This window comes from Carassius gibelio, chromosome B3 (genome assembly GCF_023724105.1).
Source record: "Carassius gibelio isolate Cgi1373 ecotype wild population from Czech Republic chromosome B3, carGib1.2-hapl.c, whole genome shotgun sequence".
In the NCBI taxonomy this organism is placed as follows: Eukaryota; Metazoa; Chordata; class Actinopteri; order Cypriniformes; family Cyprinidae; genus Carassius; species Carassius gibelio.
In genome coordinates this window covers 15,703,095-15,728,469 of record NC_068398.1, presented here as the reverse complement: position 1 = coordinate 15,728,469, position 25,375 = coordinate 15,703,095, and the positions used below count along the sequence as shown (strand labels likewise).

Below are 25,375 nucleotides of genomic sequence, written 5' to 3'. Positions count from 1 at the left end.
TTCCTGTCTAATCCCCACTGTCCCGTCTCTAATAATAAAATGGCCATAAATAGCTTTTTAAGTAGCTTTTTTTTTATTTTTATAAATAAAACTATAATTTTACTCCACAAATCTATAATCATTTGTACCCACAAATAACTCATTAACAGACTGACCCTTTTTTATTAACATAATGCAATGCAAACAATTGAATCAGTCAACCTTAAAATTGTTTCAACTAACTAAACCTCACAAATGTTGATGTTTAGATGATGAAACAAAAAATAGCATAGCCATTCAAAAGAGCATAGAAAATATTAAGATGGCGGAGTCAACTTGCTCTGAGGTGCATCTTACCCTGTATAATACTATACTATGTTATAAATAAAAAGGCCAAATATGATCAAATTTATGGTTGAAATTGCTAGCCACATCGGAAATTGAAGTAGAGTGCCCCATGCATCGAGAGCATCTTTGATGCAGAATGCTTTGGTTATATGCTGTACCTTTTTGACAAGTCAATTGACCGTTCAGAAAGAGCTTGATTGACAAGCAATCTAACCAATCAGAACGTGGATATTATGTGCCGCCGCTGCAATCATCATCTTACCTGAAAGCTAAAAACATTTTCAACATAACTAAAAATAAAAATGTGTGGAGAAACTGTGGTGCCATATGCCTTTTTAAAACCGTTTTCATATACTGTAAAATCCAATAGTTTACCTTACTTAGATTTATTTAGTAATCTTTACTTATTTGTTATCCTTACTAGGTTTTAGGTACAGCTACTTTCAAGGCAAATTAAATTATTTACTTACTGTTTTGAGTGACACTTACTTAAAATATTCAAGTTGTCACAAAGGAACCAATGACATTAATAAACCAATGAGAGGCAGCAGTAAACTAATATGTTGTAATGTGCAACAACAACAGAAGAAGAAGAAAAGAAATAAGACTTTTTACTCCTTTCCTCCATGTCTGCAGTTATCTTTCAATAGTTGTGCATACACTAGTTTCCCAAAGTCATCTTTAACATTGAATTTTCAATACATATTTGAGAGATTATCACATAAGCTGACTTCATAAATTGATGTTGATTTTCCAATTTTTTTATTTTTTTTCCACCATTAAAGTGATTAGCATTCCCTTTGGTTGGGCATTTGGAACTTCTTTAAAATTATTATAATTTTCTTCCTGGTAAAGTGGCAATGCAATATGAAATCAGGGTAATTTGGTAGGGAAGAAAAGTAATAAATAGGTTGCTTATAGAAGATGACATATCTTTTAATTAAAGCAAATTTTTGTGCTTGTGTTCATCAATGAGCTTTTGCAAAATGTATTTTTCATAAATATCTTGACAGGTTCATAATTTGGTTAATATAATCCTTAAATAACACACAGACTTAAACATTCAGCACGGGAATCACAACAACGGTAACAAATTACATTTCATTTATTTGTATTAATTGTAACAACAACCATTTTATTAAGAAGGGTCTGACTGCAGACTTGCACTCTCAGACACTTGCACTTCCACTAGTGACATCACTTGCAGTCTTTATTTTTTATTTTGTTGAATTTTTTATTACTATCTGTTTGAATTTCCCAACATTTTATAACAGTAGCCAGGTGGCGAAGACAAGAAAAAGGAAACTAAATTACAATGTCACTTGCAATCGCTACTTGCACTCTCCGCGACCTGTGACATTTGACACTTACTCTACTAAGTATATAGTAAACTATACTAACTAAGCATTTTTCAGTACAACATGCTATTCCTATTTATCTTTACTTAGTTTTTTCAAGGCAATTGGTTTGCATGCTTTTTTTAATTAGGCCCAATGAATTCGATTTTACAGTTATGTTGTTGGCATGCCCAGTAGCTGTATCCCTTCTAGCCTTAACCACAAGTCTACTCTGACACTACTCCGTCTTCTCTGTCGGTGTGTTGTCAGCAGCATTGTTTGTCGGGCATAGCAACAGTGACTAAGGAGGGTGGTTTTTGTGAACGGTCAATTGACCATTGAAACAAGGTAGAAAACAAGGTCTCAAGACTCGAATTGTGTCATTTTTGAAGAAATTCAAACAATAGTTGGAATAGTTATCGGTAATAGCTTCTCCGATCAAAAGTCTGTTGTTTTTGGAGCTTCCTTTCCAACACCTGCTGTCAAACCATGTGCACCTGCACAACGGCTCCGTGCAGTGAATTCTGTGACTGTTTGATTTTTCATAATGGTTCTTTTTTAATGTGAATCATGAATGCTCACCTTAAATTATTCTACTCGTGCACTCCGACAGATCTGTAGGCGCACGGAGCTCAAATGGAAGAAAGACAAGCTTCAAGTTTCCTGTGATATTTTTAGGGGTTTGCTGTCAAAATATCAGATAGCAGTCAAAAGAGCGAGGGCCAATTATTTTTCTGATATTATATAAAAAATTAAAAAAAAAAACTCTTTGCAACCCCTGAGTTCTATTTAGTACTTTGAAACCTGCCATTAATCCTCCTGTATCTGACTGTCTTGATGCCTCTCTGCTTACATGTGATAACTTTCATAATCACTTTATTGAGAAGATTGCTAATACTAGATCTTCTATTCAGTTACCTGATTATAATCCATTGGTCTCAACTGTTTCATGCTCTGCTCTTTTTTATCAGTTTGAGCCTGTTTCTCTCACATTGGTAGATAAAGAATCAGTTGCGATGGGGTGGTTTTATGCCTCTTTATGCTACTTTGGTGTCTTCTGACTGGCACTTCGGATGGTGTGCATAAGCATGCTCATTTTATTAAGAGCACACATTTTAACATATTATTCAACACTCCGTATTTAACTTAAGCTCAGCAAGCCATGCATACAGTACATGACAGATTTTCTAGTACAGTGGTTTTCAACCTGATGATATTGCAGGTGGGCTGCCAATTACTATAAAAGAAATAATAATATTGTTAATATACTGTATGTAAAAATGTCAATGTCAAAAAAAGTCATAACATAATAGCATAATTTCATATATATAATTAAATAACAAAACATAAATATTAAACTGTAACTACGCTTCCACTCTCGAGCTTGCAGATTGGTTTAAGAATAAACCGCCTATTTATCTTAGATATTTTTGCTGCATATGCTACAGAACAACAAATTCAAACATAAATGCATAAATGGTTGTCAACAAGGTCAACATAAATGGCTGTAAATGTGTTTCCTCCTGACTGGTTGCTCCACTGACTGTCTACCCGCTGATCTGGTTTTCACTATTTGTTGAGCAGTGCCAGCCCGAGTTATTTTCTGTTCATTACCAGTTCTTTCAATAAAGACAGTTAACTCTCTCAGGCTCAAATTAAGTTTAAGTAACAAGTTTTTAGTAAGGTAGTTAGGTTTTAACTGTTGCAAATCAGCAATGCCTGCCTTGAGAGGGTTTTAACAATCTAGCTTCTGAGTACTAAGTTATTAACCCAACAATAATGGGGTCACCAGGTCAGTTAATTTTTTTTTGCAGTGAGCCGCGCAAACATATGTGTTTGATTGTGTGGGCCGCAAGTTGAAAAAGTTTGGGAACCTCTGTTCTAGTACCAAAACAAGTACTTTAAAGGAATTCCTTAGCTTTTCGCGTTATTATGGCAGCCTACAACAGCACAGCTTAACCGTTCGCACATTTTTATATGTAGTTACATTGAAAAAATTTCAGTTTAGTCAAGTTTTTACCCCGTTTTAGCATGGATTTCTATGGAGACCAGCCGCGGCACATAATATCCACATTCTGATTGGTCAAATCACCTACCATTCTTTTTTGTGAACAGTCAATTGACTTTTCCATGCATGGAGAACATGTCCACACTGTGCACTGTTTACTGTTAAAGTAGTACAAGTAGTGTGGTAGTATGAATCTCCCAACTGTTCTATAACACAACCCTTCTGGTTTGGAGCACAGGATCTGCCATTGGCAATGCTTGGAGAAGATTTTGTGAAAGTTATGGGATGTGAATAGTGCTGTGAAGTTCATACAGAACGATGGATTTAGCACAAGATTTTAGCAGATTTAATAACCCTGTATTTGTGTGTGTGTTTTCTCTTCAAATGTATGTGAGAGAGTGTGAGTGTGTATAGAGGACATTAAATCTGACTTAATTCTCCAATTAAATGATGTGATTTTAGCTTAATCTCCAACAGCAGGGGTGAGAGAGGGGATGGATGTGAGGAGAAGAAACAGAGGTGGAGATAGAAAAGGTCAGGGAAGGAGAAATTTAAAAATGTTTCTTTGAAAGGTCAGATTCCATCTCCAGGTCATGCAAGTTATGAGCTGATTAGAAATCTGAGGAAGGCACAGCCAAGAGCAAAAGATTCCAGCCCTTGGCAACAGTCAAGAGAATGGCAAAAATTATCTTTTGTTATTTTACACATACAAAAATGGGAAATAAGAAACAGTAAGGAGTTGGTTATAAAACAAATGTTATTCTAGCAAAAAAAAAAAAAGTTTTTAGAATAAATAAGGCTATTGTAATTAACAATAGCATGAAATGTCCCTCTAGGGTATTAAAAGGAATTCAAAATGAATTGTTAAGGGTTTTTAATCTCCTGTAGCTCTCCTGTGATTTTCTTGAACTGTCCAGCAGCAAGACACTTGATGGAAATCACAGTTCCAATACAATAAGTGGGAGTGGAATAAAGACACAGTTGGATTCTAGGAATCAGATATGAATCAAAAAGTCCTGTAGCAATTTCTTTATATCGAGTAGAGGCTTTGAGAATTCTTATTTGATCCTATTAGGATGCTTTAGGTTTGGTTCCTAACTATGATTGGCATTCCAATTGAAATTCTGCACACATTGCTTATGCTTTGACTAGCGGGGCACAGACCCTGCACTGAAGCAATAAGTCTCTTTATCATTCACCGAAAGCTAAATGTCAGCAAGTTTATTCAAGATAAATACTTTTTACATTAAATACGTTTCACCTGTCAATCAGTCAGTCTTTTGTTTTTCTCTCGAATGTTAGAAAGCACTTTGAGAATATGATCCTTGTGGTTTATCAGATTCATAGTGGTGGTTTTCATTGTGCTTGCAGTATCTCTCTAAAGGTAATCAAAAGTGCAACACATAATATTTTTCCAAGCCGTCAAGAGCAATGATTTGAAAGTCTTCTGATAAGGCCAAAAGTTTAATTATACTCCAGTCATTGTGTGTGTGTGTGTGTGTGTGTGTGGGCATGTTTTTGTGACATATCAGGACACAAGTCTGTATAATGACATGGGTATGACACAGGTATTACAAGGAGAGGGTGACTTATGAGGGCATAACCCATGTCCCCATTTTTCAAAACGTGTATAAATCATACAGAATGAGGTTTTTTTGAGAAAGTAAAAATGCACAAAGTTTCCTGTGAGGGTTAGGGTTAGGGGTAGGGTTGGTATAAAACCATTATGCCTATGGGATGTCCCCACTTTTCACAAAAACAAACGTGTGTGTGTGTGTGCGCGTGCGTGCGTGTGTGTGTGTGAAGACACAGAAAAGACTCTCTATGTGCAGAGAAGGATAAGACGACCTCATGTCTTGTACGTTGTCAGTTGAGGAATGTCATACATAGAACCCAGGAATGCTGCCCTGCAGAAAGAACTGACATGTATTCTCCCTTTCTTCTTGGTACCCTGTCCTGTCTCTCCTCATTTTCTTTTTCTCTTTTCTTTTTCCTCTCCTCTATACCCTTTCATGCTGTCCATAGCTGCTCTGTCAGCTGTTGAAGGCACAAACTGCATCTGCAGGAGCCCCTGTAACATGACTCGATACAACAAAGAGCTTTCCATGGTCAAGATCCCCAGTAAAACCTCTGCACGCTACCTGGAGAAGAAGTTCAACCGCTCGGAGAAGTACATAACGTGAGTACACACCTCACATCTTTCCCCTCAAATACATCAAACCGGCTTTGAATTCAGCATACAAAAAGGTTTCTGAAGTGTATTATTTAACTTTTTCACCACTTTCCAAACTTTTTAATTGTTGTCCTTGTACGAATTTTAACTTTTACCTCATTACTGCCACCAATTTGCAAAATTACCAGTTAATGTTCCACCTCATATTAAGATCACAGAGATGGCGCTTGTTAATTATCACAAGCTTGCACTTTTCTAGCAGGGATGAGCTCTGCTGTTATTAAGCTTGGGTAAAATTCTGAATTTACTTCAATTTATTCACAAGCTTGAATGAAACTGGACATGAATCACAGGATGTTACAGTGAAATTAAGTCTCTAAATACAATCAGCAATATTTTTTACAATATATACAAAAGCCTTGTTATGAATGGTTCAATATGAATATGTGTATCGTTACACCCCCTAATATATATATAAGCACAATTTTTTGTTTGGTAATGTTTTTTTATAACTCATAATGAAAATACAAACAATTGGGTTATTTTAAATTGTATTCTATCTTAATTTGAATACTAAATTCACTTTTAAAATTATTATATTTTTCAAATACAAATTGAGCAAATAAAGTATAATTTAATTGATTTTGCTGTTTTACTACAAATGATGCGCAACCCTGGTTGTGACGCGAGGAAATGGACGCTGTATTTTGAGAGATAGCTTTCCTTGTGTCAAAGAAACTCCCCCTGTGTGTTGTTGTCCTACTTAATGTGTGTTTGAAATGTTGCCTCAGTTTATAGATGTGCTTCTCCACAATAAAAACAACATTAGGACGCCAGGACATTTGATGTGGCTCTCAGACATATTTATTTCTCCTCTAGACATTTAGCTGACAAGTTGGGAAAGCTTTTGCTTTGTGTCAGGAAGATTCAGGGAGTTGTTCTTCAATATAGTGACAGATATCACATCCTCTCCATTCATTTGTTCACCGTCATAGCGATAAGCTTGTGATTGATGTGTCTGAGACGTGGAGCTTTTGGGAATACTGACTCTCTCTCTCTCTCTCTCTCTCTCTCTCTCTCACACACACACACACACACACCCACACACGCGCGCGCACACACACACACACACACACACACACACAAACTGTTGAGTCAATTAAATCAGCATAAAGCAGACAGCATATCATCACTCTGGTGTCCCACTAGAGAGATAAGCTTTTCTAGACTGCTTCGTTTTATGATGATAGGAAAAATAAAAACTTGTTTACTTGGACTCTTCTACACATGCACGCAAATTATCAGTCATGCCAAGATCATTCATCTCTGCAGCATAATAGAGGGGTAATGAAGGGTTGAGATAATGCTAGTGTAATTGTTCTCAGGGTTTGGAGGTTAGCCCTCTTGCAGTTTACCAACTAGCATCCAATAATTGCCAATTTGCCTTTGGCCTGTTCTTGAGACTGCTGTGAGAAAGGTGTGTGTGCATGTGCATTAAACTGTATTCTAATCAGGTGACACACGGATGAAATGTTAAGGTACATGTCCACTAGTGCAGATGTAATCACTATAATAATAGAGCTAACAGATATATAGTTGGGAACCATTTTTATTGACTGCACTTCCTAAGCAGCCATGATATTTTATTGGTCATCATGTGGTTTTATTTCTGTTGCATCACGCCTGCTAGCTCTGCCTACAGTAAAATATCATTGGTTTAAAGCTCTGCTTCAATCAGCTTATTATTTAACATCCAAAATCTCCTGCTTGGCATTGCTTGTGTCAGGTTGCACAACTTGCTTCTGGTGTGAACAAACGAATCACTTTTTTTGCAGGAAGCTTGTTTTCTGGTTATGAATTTGAATATAACTTAGAAACATCACTGTTTGTGTTCTGTTGATGCAGGGACAATATCCTTGTTCTGGACGTGTTCTTTGAGGCTCTGAATTATGAGACCATAGAGCAGAAGAAAGCGTACGAGGTGGCAGGTCTGCTAGGTAAAAGCACACTGCAGCATGAATATGTGTCTTTCATCTTTTCTCTTTGTTTGTTCCTCTAAATCATAAATTTATTTATGTTGCAGGTGATATTGGTGGTCAGATGGGCTTGTTTATCGGTGCAAGTATCCTGACCATACTGGAGCTGTTTGATTATGCATATGAGGTATGTTAACAACTAAGCACAGGGTTCAAAAGGAACTGCGAAGTAAATTGAGAAAGTATACAAAAAATAAATAAATTATACAATTATTTTCACAGTTATGTATCATTTTCTATTAAATGATAAAATAATATTTTATTATGATATAAAAATATATTTATACATATTTATTTAATAAATTGCAGCACCTACCATTCAAAAGTTTGGCATCAATGAGATTTTATGTTGTTCTTATTTATAATTTTATTAAATGAATCTAAAGTGAGAGTAAAGGCAGTTACAATATTACAAAAGTTAGCATGATTGTTTTCAACATTGATTATAATAAAACATGTTTCTTGAGCAGCATATAAGCATATTAGAATGATTTCTGAAGAATCATGTGACACTGAAGACTTGAGTAATGATGCTGAACATTTTACTTTGGAATCACAATAATAAATTACATTTTAAAATATATTTAAATAGAAAGAAGTTATTTTAATTTTAATAAAATGTTTTGATATTATTTTTACTGTGTTTTAAGCAATAAGCAGCTTTGTTGAGCATGAGTCATGGTGAGACGTCTTTCAAAAACATAAAAAAATCTTAACTTACTCAAACTTTTGAATGGTGATGTATAAAATGAGTCTGCATCACTCTGTCAAAAATGGGATATGTGCACTTTGTGATCCTATTTACTATTGCAAGACATTCTCCATATGTGATTATCATTCTTATAAGTTACCAGCCACTGGCAGGAAAGTTACATTATATATACGCACTGAAGCCAATTTTTACATGCATTTGGCATTTGTTGAGTGTTAATTCTGGACCCTGACTGGCACACAAACATGATGTTCAGTGTCCAGACACAGAGACACAGGAGACACTAAACACCCTGTAATAAACACACTCAGACATGATAAATGCAAATGTATTCAGAGAAACACACACATACACACAGAATCCACCAGACACAGAGATGGCTGTTGAAAACTTCAGTCTGTCTCTGGTGTAGAATGAATGACACTCTGATGGAGGGTTTCATCATAATGAGCCTTCATTAATTCTGCATTGCTGCTGGTCTCTTTGCTCTATGGACAGCAGCCAGCACAAGCCCTTACACCACTCATACCCTGGGGGGCATACACACACACACACACACACACACACACACACCCTCATTTTGCATTCTGTACCGTCCTGTTTTAATGGATTTTTGATGCAAGATCGCTTAAAAAGGACATATCCTTTTTTTTTTTTTATTATTATTCTAAAACAAGCCTCTCTGGAGTTTAAGCATTTTGGCATATGTTAACAAAGAACATAAAAATAAAAGACACACTAAAGCATTTAGCTTCATTGGAAATGCATGAGAACTATGCATGCCCAACGAGATTTTAGCTTTAAAAATATGGTCATCTTAAGAACTGACCTATTAGCGTTTTTTTATATATTCTTTTTAATTCACAAGACTCAATAATGTCCTCGGGGCATGTTAAGCCTCCTCTGGCCCACGGTTAAGGTACCTCTCCCAAGTGTGTGATATTATATATCATACTAGAGCTCATGCATATTGATTAGGTCAGCCTCACATCTCTTGGTAGCCTCCTAGTGTAACCCAGTAATGTGACCTATAACGTTAGACTTGGCAAAAGATTTTCACATGACCAAAATTTTATACCAATAAAAGCACAGCAGACTCAACTACGATAAACAAGCTGCTCTGAGAAGAGATAGTGCTCATAGTGAATGCCACAGTTAGTGTCTGAATGGATACTTGTTATCAAAAATGAAAATTCTGTCATCTCTAAATCTGCATCTAAATCTATTGCACTCTTAAAAACCAAAATTCCAAAATGTGGTTTTCACACCAGTGTCATAGAAGAACAATGTTGGGCTCCCCAAAGAACATTTTGTGCTTTTGTGATTATAAATAGATGTCAATAAAGAAACTTTATTCAAGCAAAGATATCAAAACCACTTTCAAACAGGCATTGACATCCTTTGTTGCCAAAGGAATGGAATGGATTTCGTTTTCAATGGAATGGATTATTATTAAAAAAAAAATTTGACAGCGAGATGAATATTAAATAGTGACTGAAAACACGGCCAATTTAGACTACGGTACTCCCTTCCAAGCTGTTAATATGCCCTATAATCCTGATTCATAATCAAGATGTCATAAAAATCAACTACACCTAAAGACAATGGCTGTGCTGTTTTTCAGCTCCGTTTCGGCTATATTTACATGTAAAATGATCACTCAGATTAGAAGGAACAGAATATCTAGTTATTTAACTGGATGTGTTACTCCTCTCAGCCACTCACTGAACAGAGCAGATGCAGAGAGATGACCTTGCGTGACAGTACAGACGAGTTTGTTCAAGAAATTGCTAGATTTGTCGCTGGCTTCTTTTGGGAAAAAAAAAAAAAATCTCTCAAGGACTCAGAAAAGTAAAAAAAATCTAGCAAATAAGTCGCTAAATTGGCCACAGTGTTGACATCACCATTAAGAAGTTCAGTTTGTTTTGATTTATGAAAGTTCTCAGACTATTTTTTTAGCTCCAACTTCAAAAAATGTCCTTTCTTGTGGCATTTGAGACGGGTGAAGCTGAGATCATTTGTTCATTGCCAACATGTGGCTCTGCAGAGCAGATGAACTGAAAGCTTGACCAAATTGCGTGATTTTCCCAATCTAAATCACCATTTTCAATTCCTATGTGATTTCCTGATCCCATGATCCCTCAGTGGTCAGTGCCCTGTGCTGCAACCCGTGTCGCTGATTTGATTAACGCAGTGCTGGCAGAGCTACAAAGCTGTTCTGAGGCCAGCAGTTTGAGACCTGATTTGGCAGTGAATGAGATGGTGGTTTGTGATGTGTGCTGGCAGGTGGTGAAGGAGAGACTGCAGGACCTGCTGAACCGAGAGGAGGAGGAAGAGAGTCATGGGGAGGATGTGGTAAAAAAATAACTGCCTTCTAAGCTGCAAATCATTTATTTAGATATCACAAACTCAGTGTGTGGAATGACTGTGTTGAGCCTCGGGCGCTCAGTTTTAAGAATGATAACATCTGTGGTTTTTCTTTCTTTCTCAGAGTACCTGTGATCCGGTGGTAAACCATTCAGAATCGATTAGCCACACGGTCAGCGTTCCCCTCCAGACCACCCTGGGCACGCTAGAGGAGATTGCCTGCTGAGCACCGTAACCCCTCCACACCAACAGGGGGAGCCGGGCCACTCCACTCTAATGGGTTAAGGACAGAGTAAGATGAGGGAACGTCTCTGTTGCTTTTTCTCGGCATGTCATCATTTGGCACAAACATGAGAACTGGAAGCCAAGGAGCTTCTCGAGAAACACGAGGACCGCAAAGCTTCTCACAAACACCATCTGTTTGTTCTGGACTCGTGAAGGAAAGCAGAAGCTTGTGGACCCATCAGGACAGTCACTTGTAGAAATAAGACGAACATGAAAACACGAGCATGTGAGGAACTGCAGATGTGCACGGCCGCGGCATGCTCTCACGTTCTCTCTCTGCCCAGCCGCCATTTCGAAGTCTACTGCCAAAACACTGTAAATTATTAACGGAGAAAATGTTGTGAAGCTGTTCTAACTGTGCATGTGTCAGTTTCATGCGTTACAATACGGTTTTCTCGAACTTTTCATCCTCTCTCACGTGGGGAGACAGGTTTTGTCTTCTTGTGCTGTTCGTTTGCTATGTGTTTCTGCATCTCAGCTGGCTTCTTGATGTATCACGGATACATCATAAAACTGAGAGCTCCTTTCTTCTATCCTTTTTATTTTTCTATCCTTCATAGAAAAGCCGAATGGCCCACAGTACAATGGCAGCCATCATGAGCCCATTGTGGCAGCGTTATGGTTCTTCTACATGCTTTCTGGATCCCATTTGAAAAAAGAAGAACAATGAGAGTACAGAAAAAAGTGTTTTTGTCACTTTTCTGCAAAAGAGTATAAGATTATAAGAGTATATACTGTATAAGAGTATACTTAACGTTTTTCTTTTTGTTAATTGTGAGAAGTGTTGATTTGTCATTTAAAGCTGATAAGATCTCTCATGCTTTTAATTCAGCGCTTTTCAGAGATTTTGTTGACGGCCATCATGATTCTGCTTTCCCAAATATCGTACGTGGGATATTTTCATGCATATAAAGGATCTAGAGGCTCTAGAGGTGTTCATGGTGGTTTATTATGTGAGTTGTCGCTATACTGTTGTCTATGTCTCATAATTTCAGAGCTCTTCATCTGTGCTGCAGTTTATTAACACTGTAATTGCCATATGTTATCTGATATTTACTATGTTCCCACTGTGTTCTCTGATGACGGATGATAGACGATTCAAAGGTGTGATTGTGTTCTTTTCTGCTCTCAAACTAAATGTAAGGATCTCGGATCACTATACATCAGTATGAATGAAGCCTTTCATTCTTCAACGTATACAGTGCTTCAGCCAAAATTCATTAACTGAGGCAAAATCATTCATGCAGAATGTGCTTTGGCTGAAAATAATGAAAGCAGGACCAGTTCTGGGTGACGGGAGTGAGCTTGATTGCATTTCTCAAATTAACTTCCCTCAATATTCAATTTAACAAAATTGACCGGTGCAAAATTCAGTCACAAAATGAAAAGTAAAATAAGAGCTTGTGTACTAAAACTGTAGGGGAAGCTTCTGAATAAATTGTTTTGGGACATGAAGACCTCTGGAGGACAAGAAATGTGTTGACAAGCTCCTGAGATCGACATATAAATACATTTAAAAAAGTATTTAATCTGGTTTATTAAGCCTAGGCTTTCACACATGACCTAGGGCCCCCTTGTCCAATCAGATTTGAGCTTAGAGGCAGTATGCAAATATCTGTCATAAATATCCATGCTCAGAGATTTTTCTTGGAGGATTATTAGTAGTTATTATTTCCATGCCCCCTTTCCAGGGCAACGGTATCAAGAGCGTGATTTGCACCTATATCATAATGTGACATGTATTAAATAATAACATTAAGAGCGGAAACATTATAATTTTGCACAGGGAATAGAATAATGAATGTGAGCCATTGGTTGTTTGTGGCATATGAGAGAGCCATGTTATTGTGTTAATACAGACACATTGCTTAATGTGTGTTATATTTTATTCTATAAATATAGTGAGCAAAAAGTCCAGTCTGGCCACTTTCCTGATTTACAAAGTATCTGTGACCGAATGTAAATGTTTTTAGTTCTTTCATTTGCAATTCAGTTTGCGGATCAAATGTAATAGGCTGTACAGGATGAATGTTTTATCCTTATTTGCCCTGAAATGTGATGATTTTTTTTCTTAATATGTCAAAGATAGATCTGTAAACATCAGAGGGTTTCAAGCACATGCAAAAGAAAAATAAATCAATAAATAAAAATAGGCTAACTGATCAAGCACACACTACAAACGCAGAAACCCACAGCATCTGTCCATACATACACAAAAAGTGAATTAAGAAGTTACTCATAATGTTAAACAGTAATTTTAGTAGATAAACTCTTTCTTGCCATGTGGACAAACACCAAAGGGGTGTCACATCACCTTTGCTATTTTCTCATTAGGAGAAACCAGAGGGGTTGATGGTTTCTAACTCCAAGGTATACCTCAAACCTTAGAGATAAAAACAATAAAGTCTAAATGGATTACAGCAGCTGTGTCTGTCTGTCTATCTATCGTCTCGTTTCTTGTATATAGCAAATATACTATATATAATCACAAAGTTACATCAGGAGCACTGTCGCAATGATATCCACTATTTATAATTTGATTGAAATGTTTTTCTTTTATATTTGCTGTCTCTTTACCATTTCTTGTTACTCGATTACGTGGTTGCTCTTTTATCATGTGTGTGAGCACGGGCGAAGACTACGCATGTCTGTCTAGGTTGTCAGAAACAAATGAAGAAATACAATTTTGACAGCATGTGATTATTCGTGCCTCAGCCCAGTAAAGAAGAAACAGAGAAGCGAAGATACAAGAAAAACTCAATTTTGTTTAACAAAAACAAATGCATTTTTACCGCCATTATAAACAGAGATACACATAAACAAACAGCACGAAGAACAAAAGAGCTGTCTTTGAGCTCGGAGATAATGCATGAACTCAAGTGTGGGGGCTCTGCGATGCCATTTACTTCTAAGAAAAACAAGCTACCAGTTTTAATCAGCTTAATTGTTCTGCTACATACATTGTTGAGTCACTACTCACAAGGCTTTATAAAGTCACGTTGCGTAAGATGCCACTGCTGTTCATTGTCATCATTGCATCATTAATTATTTAAGGATGAAAGGTTTGTTTACTGATTTCTTACTGCAAATGTTACGATTGTCGTGATTGTTGTTGCCAGTTTGTCGTTTTATTTATTTATAGGTTAATGTCAAACATGGGTAAGATAACGTATTATGACACCATTATTTTTCCTCAGCCACATATTTTGCTAAATCTTATCTCAACACATTTAAGAAATGGCTATGCAAATATCAGCATTTGTGAGATTTAGATAAAAAGCACTGGTCTGAGAGGTTAATGAGGAAAATACGTTTGTATAATGATATGGGTATGACAGGTATTACAATGTGAAGGTGGTTTATGAGGATATTGCCTGTGTCCCCATAATTCAAAAGGCTTGAAAAACATACTAAATACTGTTTTCTAAAATCTAAAAATGCAAACCTTTCTGTTAGGGGTATGTTTATGTTTAGGGCGATAGAAAATACAGTTTGTATGAAATAAAAACCATAACACCTTCGGAGAGTCCCGTAATAAACCACTAATACCAGGCTAATCAAATTTCATGAAAATAGTCATCTATGATATGTAGTGTGATATACTATGTTGAATATCAAAGGTTTTGTGTCTATATTTAATAATAAATGTGTTGGCCTTATTTAGATTTGTGAAGTAACTTTTCTTGGTCACACTTTAGAATAGGTAACACTTGTTAATTATTAACTACGACTTTTCTCTCAGTGAATTCTTAATTTGCTGCTTATTAATAGTTAGTAAGGTAGTTGTTAGGTTTAGGTATTGGGTAAGATTAGGGATGTACAATAAGGTCAAGTAGAATAAGGCATTAATATGTTCTTAATTAGCACTAATACATGGCTAATATAAAAAATAAAAAAAGTTTGACTCCTAACCCTATGTGTTGTGGGTTCGAGTCTCGGGCTGGTAATACAATGACTTAGGTGCCCCATGCTCCCCGGGTGCCGCAGCATAACTGATGCCGACTGCTCCGGGTGAACGTGTGTGTGTTCACTGCTGTGTGTGTGTTCATGGTGTGTGTGTGTGTGTTCACTGCTGTGTGTGTGCACTTTGGATGGGTAAAATGCAGAGCACGAATTCTGAGTATGGATTATCGTACTTGGCTGTATGTCACGTCACTTCCACTAAAGTGTTTGTTTTTATTTTTTTTATTTTTATTTTTTGAGTAACAAATGCATTTTTATTTTTAAGTGAAAATGTAAAAATAGACACTTGGGGTAAGATGGCATGTCTTCAATTTAAAAAAAGGCAATTCAATATTGATATATTAATTTATTTTTAAGTTATGGAATATATTTTCCATGAATGTCTTTTAGTGGGATCCTGCTTTGACTGTCATCAGTTATTCAGTTATTCTATTTTGTCTTAATACTGAAAACACAAATAGAATCGCTAATTTTGTACTTTATATTAATGATAGTTTAATATATAAATATCCCCATTGCAGATTAAAGCAGGATATTATAAAATTATTGACTAAATGCTTGATTAATTCACTGAAGGAGTGGAAATTGTTTGGTTTCTTTAACTGCAGTTATATTTTCATGTCACTTGTGTCAGTTATATTTCATGTAATTTTAAGATTTCAGGTGTGAAGCTGACAAGATATTCCCAGTAAAATTTTGTTGTTAACACTTTAGTACAGGGAACAATTCTTACTATTTACTAGCTGCCTATTAGCTGTCATGATTCTGCCCTCGTGTCCTTGATTTTTCCTAGTCTTGAGGCAGGATCATGACAGACCCGTGTTTTGTGTACAAGCGCATGGCCTTGTCTTTGGGCCATGTGCTTGTGTTGTCTCATTCCCTTGCCCCGCCCCCCTTGTTAACCTAGTCGTGTCTTGATTGTCCCATCTGTGCCACCTGTCGTGTCTTGATTGTTCCCCCTATTTAGATCTCCTAGTGTGCTCTGTCTTGCGTCGGTTCATTGTGTTACTTATGTGTTTCTCAGATGTGTTCCACACTTGTGACTGTGACTGTGACTGTGATTGTATCCTGTATCCTGTATACCGTGAGTGTTTGTTTATAGTTAGTGTTTAGTGTCTTTATCTGGTCAGCCCTGTCTTGTTTGGTTTTAGTCCTTACCCTAGGTATTGTTTTCCCCCTCGTGGGTTTTTGTTTTCCCTTTTTGTCAAATAAATCCTGTGTGTACCCGATTCCTGTCTGCACCTGAGTTCCTCCCTTACCAAAACCCTGACAGAATGAACCGACCAGAATGGAACTCAGCGGACAGGAGGCAATGCTGGATGCCCGTGCCAGCAGCGTCGAGAGCTGGCGTGCCCGTGCCAGCAGCGTCGAGAGCTGGCGTGCCCGTGCCAGCAGCGTCGAGAGCTGGCGTGCCCGTGCCAGCAGCGTCGAGAGCTGGCGTGCCCGTGCCAGCAGCGTCGAGAGCTGGCGTGCCCGTGCCAGCAGCGTCGAGAGCTGGCGTGCCCGAGCCAGCAGCGTCGAGAGCTGGCGTGCCCGAGCCAGCAGCGTCGAGAGCTGGCGTGCCCGAGCCAGCAGCGGTGGGCTTGCCCGAGCCAGCAGCGGTGAGCGTGCCCGAGCCAGCAGCGGTGAGCGTGCCCGAGCCAGCAGCGGTGAGCGTGCCCGAGCCAGCAGCGGTGAGCGTGCCCGAGCCAGCAGCGGTGAGCGTGCCCGAGCCAGCAGCGGTGAGCGTGCCCGAGCCAGCAGCGAGGAGCGCTGGCGTGCCCGAGCCGGCAAAGAAGAGAGCCGTATTCAAGTCTGCAGTCGTGAGAGTGGAGGAGAGAGCCGCGGCCGACTCTGCAGCAAAGACTTTAGTACAGTCTGTCTCATCTCATAAGGAGATGCCAATTGTCCTAGCTGCTAAAGCCTTTTCTGATTATTTGTCTAGTCTTGTCCGGATTCTAGAAGTCCCCGTCAGTCCTGTCTTGTCCCCAGACCCTGTCCCCAGAAATCCAGAGTGTCCTGCCGTCGTCTCCCCGTGTCCCGTGAGTGTTGCCCCTTGTCCTGCCGATGTAGTCATGTGTCCTGTTGATGTGGCCCCGTGTCCAGTAGATGTTGTCCCCCCGTGTCCAGTAGATGTTGTCCCCCCGTGTCCAGTAGATGTTGTTCCCCCGTGTCCAGCTTTCGTCTCCCCGCGTCCTGTAAGTCTTGCCCCGCTTCCCGTAAGTGTTGCCCCGCGTCCCTTGTCTGCTCCTGTCATGTCCCCTGTCAGTTGTCCCGAGACCCCTCCCCGCCCCTCACCACCCAGACCTGCCCGTACCCCCCGTCGTCAGCCTTCGTCCTGTCCTCCTAAGATTCCTACCCCTCCCACCCGCCCTGGTCTGTCCCCCATGAACTTTGTGGTCCCGCCCCCTCCCCTTCCCTGTTTGTTTTTTTTGATTTGTCACCCCAACCCTGCCGTTGTGTATTCATGTTTGCCCTTGTTGTTGTTCGTCATGTCTTGTTGGTTTGTGTCTGTGTCCCAGTCTGTCATGTCAGTCGTGTCCCGTGTTTGATGTTCCCTTGAGGAGCGTCTGGAAGCCGCTCCTTAAGGGAGGGGTTCTGTCATGATTCTGCCCTCGTGTCCTTGATTTTTCCTAGTCTTGAGGCAGGATCATGACAGACCCGTGTTTTGTGTACAAGCGCATGGCCTTGTCTTTGGGCCATGTGCTTGTGTTGTCTCATTCCCTTGCCCCGCCCCCCTTGTTAACCTAGTCGTGTCTTGATTGTCCCATCTGTGCCACCTGTCGTGTCTTGATTGTTCCCCCTATTTAGATCTCCTAGTGTGCTCTGTCTTGCGTCGGTTCATTGTGTTACTTATGTGTTTCTCAGATGTGTTCCACACTTGTGACTGTGACTGTGATTGTATCCTGTATACCGTGAGTGTTTGTTTATAGTTAGTGTTTAGTGTCTTTATCTGGTCAGCCCTGTCTTGTTTGGTTTTAGTCCTTACCCTAGGTATTGTTTTCCCCCTCGTGGGTTTTTGTTTTCCCTTTTTGTCAAATAAATCCTGTGTGTACCCGATTCCTGTCTGCACCTGAGTTCCTCCCTTACCAAAACCCTGACAGAATGAACCGACCAGAATGGAACTCAGCGGACAGGAGGCAATGCTGGATGCCCGTGCCAGCAGCGTCGAGAGCTGGCGTGCCCGTGCCAGCAGCGTCGAGAGCTGGCGTGCCCGTGCCAGCAGCGTCGAGAGCTGGCGTTCCCGAGCCAGCAGCGTCGAGAGCTGGCGTGCCCGAGCCAGCAGCGTCGAGAGCTGGCGTGCCCGAGCCAGCAGCGTCGAGAGCTGGCGTGCCCGAGCCAGCAGCGTCGAGAGCTGGCGTGCCCGAGCCAGCAGCGGTGGGCTTGCCCGAGCCAGCAGCGGTGAGCGTGCCCGAGCCAGCAGCGGTGAGCGTGCCCGAGCCAGCAGCGGTGAGCGTGCCCGAGCCAGCAGCGGTGAGCGTGCCCGAGCCAGCAGCGGTGAGCGTGCCCGAGCCAGCAGCGAGGAGCGCTGGCGTGCCCGAGCCGGCAAAGAAGAGAGCCGTATTCAAGTCTGCAGTCGTGAGAGTGGAGGAGAGAGCCGCGGCCGACTCTGCAGCAAAGACTTTAGTACAGTCTGTCTCATCTCATAAGGAGATGCCAATTGTCCTAGCTGCTAAAGCCTTTTCTGATTATTTGTCTAGTCTTGTCCGGATTCTAGAAGTCCCCGTCAGTCCTGTCTTGTCCCCAGACCCTGTCCCCAGAAATCCAGAGTGTCCTGCCGTCGTCTCCCCGTGTCCCGTGAGTGTTGCCCCTTGTCCTGCCGATGTAGTCATGTGTCCTGTTGATGTGGCCCCGTGTCCAGTAGATGTTGTCCCCCCGTGTCCAGTAGATGTTGTCCCCCCGTGTCCAGTAGATGTTGTCCCCCCGTGTCCAGTAGATGTTGTTCCCCCGTGTCCAGCTTTCGTCTCCCCGCGTCCTGTAAGTCTTGCCCCGCTTCCCGTAAGTGTTGCCCCGCGTCCCTTGTCTGCTCCTGTCATGTCCCCTGTCAGTTGTCCCGAGACCCCTCCCCGCCCCTCACCACCCAGACCTGCCCGTACCCCCCGTCGTCAGCCTTCGTCCTGTCCTCCTAAGATTCCTACCCCTCCCACCCGCCCTGGTCTGTCCCCCATGAACTTTGTGGTCCCGCCCCCTCCCCTTCCCTGTTTGTTTTTTTTGATTTGTCACCCCAACCCTGCCGTTGTGTATTCATGTTTGCCCTTGTTGTTGTTCGTCATGTCTTGTTGGTTTGTGTCTGTGTCCCAGTCTGTCATGTCAGTCGTGTCCCGTGTTTGATGTTCCCTTGAGGAGCGTCTGGAAGCCGCTCCTTAAGGGAGGGGTTCTGTCATGATTCTGCCCTCGTGTCCTTGATTTTTCCTAGTCTTGAGGCAGGATCATGACAGACCCGTGTTTTGTGTACAAGCGCATGGCCTTGTCTTTGGGCCATGTGCTTGTGTTGTCTCATTCCCTTGCCCCGCCCCCCTTGTTAACCTAGTCGTGTCTTGATTGTCCCATCTGTGCCACCTGTCGTGTCTTGATTGTTCCCCCTATTTAGATCTCCTAGTGTGCTCTGTCTTGCGTCGGTTCATTGTGTTACTTATGTGTTTCTCAGATGTGTTCCACACTTGTGACTGTGACTGTGATTGTATCCTGTATACCGTGAGTGTTTGTTTATAGTTAGTGTTTAGTGTCTTTATCTGGTCAGCCCTGTCTTGTTTGGTTTTAGTCCTTACCCTAGGTATTGTTTTCCCCCTCGTGGGTTTTTGTTTTCCCTTTTTGTCAAATAAATCCTGTGTGTACCCGATTCCTGTCTGCACCTGAGTTCCTCCCTTACCAAAACCCTGACAGAATGAACCGACCAGAATGGAACTCAGCGGACAGGAGGCAATGCTGGATGCCCGTGCCAGCAGCGTCGAGAGCTGGCGTGCCCGTGCCAGCAGCGTCGAGAGCTGGCGTGCCCGTGCCAGCAGCGTCGAGAGCTGGCGTGCCCGAGCCAGCAGCGTCGAGAGCTGGCGTGCCCGAGCCAGCAGCGTCGAGAGCTGGCGTGCCCGAGCCAGCAGCGTCGAGAGCTGGCGTGCCCGAGCCAGCAGCGTCGAGAGCTGGCGTGCCCGAGCCAGCAGCGGTGGGCTTGCCCGAGCCAGCAGCGGTGAGCGTGCCCGAGCCAGCAGCGGTGAGCGTGCCCGAGCCAGCAGCGGTGAGCGTGCCCGAGCCAGCAGCGGTGAGCGTGCCCGAGCCAGCAGCGGTGAGCGTGCCCGAGCCAGCAGCGAGGAGCGCTGGCGTGCCCGAGCCGGCAAAGAAGAGAGCCGTATTCAAGTCTGCAGTCGTGAGAGTGGAGGAGAGAGCCGCGGCCGACTCTGCAGCAAAGACTTTAGTACAGTCTGTCTCATCTCATAAGGAGATGCCAATTGTCCTAGCTGCTAAAGCCTTTTCTGATTATTTGTCTAGTCTTGTCCGGATTCTAGAAGTCCCCGTCAGTCCTGTCTTGTCCCCAGACCCTGTCCCCAGAAATCCAGAGTGTCCTGCCGTCGTCTCCCCGTGTCCCGTGAGTGTTGCCCCTTGTCCTGCCGATGTAGTCATGTGTCCTGTTGATGTGGCCCCGTGTCCAGTAGATGTTGTCCCCCCGTGTCCAGTAGATGTTGTTCCCCCGTGTCCAGCTTTCGTCTCCCCGCGTCCTGTAAGTCTTGCCCCGCGTCCCGTAAGTGTTGCCCCGCGTCCCTTGTCTGCTCCTGTCATGTCCCCTGTCAGTTGTCCCGAGACCCCTCCCCGCCCCTCACCACCCAGACCTGCCCGTACCCCCCGTCGTCAGCCTTCGTCCTGTCCTCCTAAGATTCCTACCCCTCCCACCCGCCCTGGTCTGTCCCCCATGAACTTTGTGGTCCCGCCCCCTCCCCTTCCCTGTTTGTTTTTTTTTATTTGTCACCCCAACCCTGCCGTTGTGTATTCATGTTTGCCCTTGTTGTTGTTCGTCATGTCTTGTTGGTTTGTGTCTGTGTCCCAGTCTGTCATGTCAGTCGTGTCCCGTGTTTGATGTTCCCTTGAGGAGCGTCTGGAAGCCGCTCCTTAAGGGAGGGGTTCTGTCATGATTCTGCCCTCGTGTCCTTGATTTTTCCTAGTCTTGAGGCAGGATCATGACAGACCCGTGTTTTGTGTACAAGCGCATGGCCTTGTCTTTGGGCCATGTGCTTGTGTTGTCTCATTCCCTTGCCCCGCCCCCCTTGTTAACCTAGTCGTGTCTTGATTGTCCCATCTGTGCCACTTGTCGTGTCTTGATTGTTCCCCCTATTTAGATCTCCTAGTGTGCTCTGTCTTGCGTCGGTTCATTGTGTTACTTATGTGTTTCTCAGATGTGTTCCACACTTGTGACTGTGACTGTGATTGTATCCTGTATACCGGGAGTGTTTGTTTATAGTTAGTGTTTAGTGTCTTTATCTGGTCAGCCCTGTCTTGTTTGGTTTTAGTCCTTACCCTAGGTATTGTTTTCCCCCTCGTGGGTTTTTGTTTTCCCTTTTTGTCAAATAAATCCTGTGTGTACCCGATTCCTGTCTGCACCTGAGTTCCTCCCTTACCAAAACCCTGACATTAGCATGCAAATGAATCTGTGTTTATCAGTGCTTATAAAGCACATATTCTGCATTCTACATCCCTAATCCTACACAATACCTAAACTACCTTACTAACTATCAATAAGCAGCAAATTAGCAGTTTATTATGGCGAAAGTCATAGTTAATAGTTTGTTTAATAGTGAGAATGGACCTTAAAATAAAGTGTTATTTCAAACTGATTTAATTGGTAGAAATTGTAATGTCATATGTGAGGTTTACCCCTCTGACACAGAAATTTTGAGTGATTTTGCATGTTATTTCCTCACCCAAATACCAGGACATGTTTTGTAAATCACAGGCAGTAGTTATGTTGAGGGCAAGTCAAATGTAATAACGTGGCTCTTGTTTACTACCTCGGAGAGGCTGCTGACTAATTGAATGGCATAAACCCTGATAAGGGTGCTGCACTGTAAACACCGTAAGGCCTGGGGAAATCAATGCCATTTCAAACGGTTACCCAACAGCTCTACTGAAGACGTGGTATTGGCATCAGCCATTTGGATTCGTAATGCCTCTTTTCTCCCCGCTCAAAAATAATAATCTCAGCTTGAGGCATTCACAGCAATTCTCACAGGCTTCTCTGAACCTGTCATCCCTTAGCAGCCTTAGTCCCCTTAAAGAATTTCAGGTTAAATATAAAAAGCTTCAGACAATGAAAATGATCACCCTGAAGAGGTTGTGAAATAGCTTATGACATACAGTAAACTACTCACCAAATAATAAATTAGGTGGATAGTGGTTTGAGTTGAAATCATTGGTTACACTTTATTTTAAGGTACAATTCTTGAATTAATCGTTAGTAATAGTGGTTAAATGTAGTTATTGTGTAGGATTAGGGATGTAGAATATGGTCATGCAGAATATGTGCTTTAATAGTACTAATAAACAGCCAGTATGTTAATAATAGGCATGCTAATAAGCAACATAATAGTAATACCCAAACTTAACAAAGACCTTACTAGCTATTTATAAGCATAAAGGTCCAAGTCTATCGCTGTGCAGCAATGAATAAAGTTTTGTATATGACATAAAGTCAAGCCCCCTGAGGCTAAACAACAGCTGTATGCAGGCAGAAGATGTTCTGCCGAGGTAATTTATCTAAATCCTTTAAAGATGACACAAAGCTTTTATTTTCCTGCTCATCTAATGTACAGAATACCAATTTCAGCTAAGAGTGATCACAAATCACCCTCTAACTATTCAGCGCACATTTCTAGTGTGATATGTGATATATAACCTATAAGTAATTTATGAGAAAACAATATGTGCAGCAAGAAGGTGTTATTTCTATAGGAGTAGCAACTGCAGGGACTTTTTCAGAATTTTTGAATTTTTTTTTCATTTTTTTCAGTGTGATTACTGTTCAATAAATCAAAGTCCCCAGGAAATCAAACATAACAATGATTGCATTAAGTTGCTTCTATTTTTTATTGAATGTGACTTCCAGATGTTTTGTCATGGCAGAATTAGAGACAATAAATTGTCCGTAGAACAGTAGGTCTTGTGATGGATTGGCCATGTTTCACTGTATACAGCCAAAGATGCTGGAATAGGCTCCATCTTCCCCACAAACCTTCATGGGTTGATGTTGGTCATTTTTTATTAATAAGAACTCTAATGAAACGAATTATCCATTATGTGCCTAGCTGTGTTTTGCAAAGCATTACATGTGGACATAACACACCACCATAATTAAACTAGCAAAAGTGATGCAAAACAGACATCCACTAGCAGGATCTGATGGTTTATTTATTAAAAGAATAATCATGCATGCTTTTTCATAATTTTTCGTTTTGACGAGCCAAAAAGAATTCATGCCAAAGATTTAAGTTTGTTTGTGAAATCGAGCAATCCTCAGCCTCTTCATAGGTCACTTTGCATAGATTTTTGCAGATATTCTCTTGGCTTTGAGTTAGAAACTAGAAAATAAGGTAATTCTGCATCACAAGTGCAGAACAAAATTACACCTTTAGGGGTGCAGCAGCTTGTCAGCAGGGCAGTATGCTCAAAGATACATTCGTTGTGCCTGTACATGTTAAGGTACTGATGTACCCTTTAGGCTACATTGACAAGTCGTCGTGTCTAAAGGTACAAATTTTGAAAAAAAAATAAATAAAAATAATTCTGACAGTACAGTATTCTCATTAAGTTTTTAACAAGTTATAATGCCAGCAGTGCCTGTTTTCATGAACAGACATCACGGCATGTCTGACGTAACAGGCAGATAATCAAGCCTCAGGATACTTGTGGAACGTTTTAAATTACTGCTATGTAATGAAAATCCTTACACAACCCCAGAGTTTGGGGTCTGAACACCAAAGCAGATAATCCAGAGTGCACCACTGGATAAAAATACAATAAGGTAATTGTGACTTCATCATTATTATTATTATTATTATTATTATTATTATGAGTTTGTCACACAATTAAAAAAAAAATCTTGCAATTCTGAGTTTATATCTCACAATCCTGACTCTTTTTTTTTTTAGTTTAAATGTCTTAATTATGACTTTGTATCTCACAATTGTGACTTATTTCACAATTCAGACTTTTTAATTCTGAGTTTGTCTCACAATTATTCCTTTTTTTTCCCCTGGCAATTCAGACAATTTTTAAATTAGGAAATTCAGACTTTTTTTCCTGGCAATTCTGATTTATTTTTTTTATTCACATTCAGACTTTTTTTTTTTATTATTCTGAGTTGTTCTCACAATTTTGACATATCTCATCAATCTCAATTCAATTTTTTTTATTTATTTTCACCCTCAGCAGTTTACATTGCAATTCTGGAATAGAAATCAAAAGGGTATAGTGACTTTGTGTCTTCAATTTGGACTTTTTCTATTATAAGTTATAAGTTATAAACTCCCATTTGTATGTTAACTGAGATATAATCTCAGAACTCTATATTAAATCTCTCCATGTGCATATTTGCGGTATCAGCTGCTGTCATGATATTCAATGGACATAACTCAGAACAGGCTAATGTTATTGATGTTGGCCTTCAGCAGTGTTATTAGCAATGCCCCTAATGATACCCAACACAATGCAGTGTAAATCACCGTGCTGTCAGATGCATGCTACACAACAGACTCAGATAAATGAATAAACCAGTTGATGAGAATATTGTTTCCTCCAAGAGATGAATCTCTATTTTATTTTTTCAGTATAGCAATATTTCGCAGAAGTTAATCACACTGTATGTGTGTTGTTTTTCAGCTTTGTTTTTCAGCTTTGTTTTCAAGCGTCTTCTAAAAATGTTGTGTTTATGATATTAAGATTCTTTGCCGGTAATAGAAATCCACGCCTCTGCCAAGACTTCCATACTAATGAGATCAATTGCCACACATTTTCTTCTTCCCATCTGTCTTATAGGGCAAGCAAAATGTTCCAGAACTTAATTGCTTGCAAGAGAGAATGAGACTGAGACGGGATTATTTCAAAGGATCTTTCTGCCACCAAACAAATACTCGTTCTTCCCACACAATCAAACAAATGTCAATTAGCAAGCATCACATCCCCACCCTCTCAGCCCAATTAAGGATGGAA

General features: G+C 40.7%; 1 protein-coding gene across 3 annotated transcripts in view; it reads left to right on the top strand.

Annotated features, from left to right (window-relative positions):
• Positions 1-13,665, top strand: part of asic2 (acid-sensing (proton-gated) ion channel 2) — a 358,414-nt gene extending 344,749 nt beyond the window's left edge. For all 3 annotated transcript variants that reach the window (XM_052551309.1, XM_052551310.1, XM_052551308.1), the window contains 5 exons: positions 5,698-5,851; positions 7,751-7,842; positions 7,929-8,008; positions 10,880-10,948; positions 11,085-13,665. In XM_052551309.1, coding sequence (XP_052407269.1) covers positions 5,698-5,851; positions 7,751-7,842; positions 7,929-8,008; positions 10,880-10,948; positions 11,085-11,186 — 497 coding nt within the window. In that variant the 3' untranslated portion in view covers positions 11,187-13,665. The remainder of the gene's footprint in view (positions 1-5,697; positions 5,852-7,750; positions 7,843-7,928; positions 8,009-10,879; positions 10,949-11,084) is intronic.
• Positions 13,666-25,375: the final 11,710 nt, after the last annotated feature.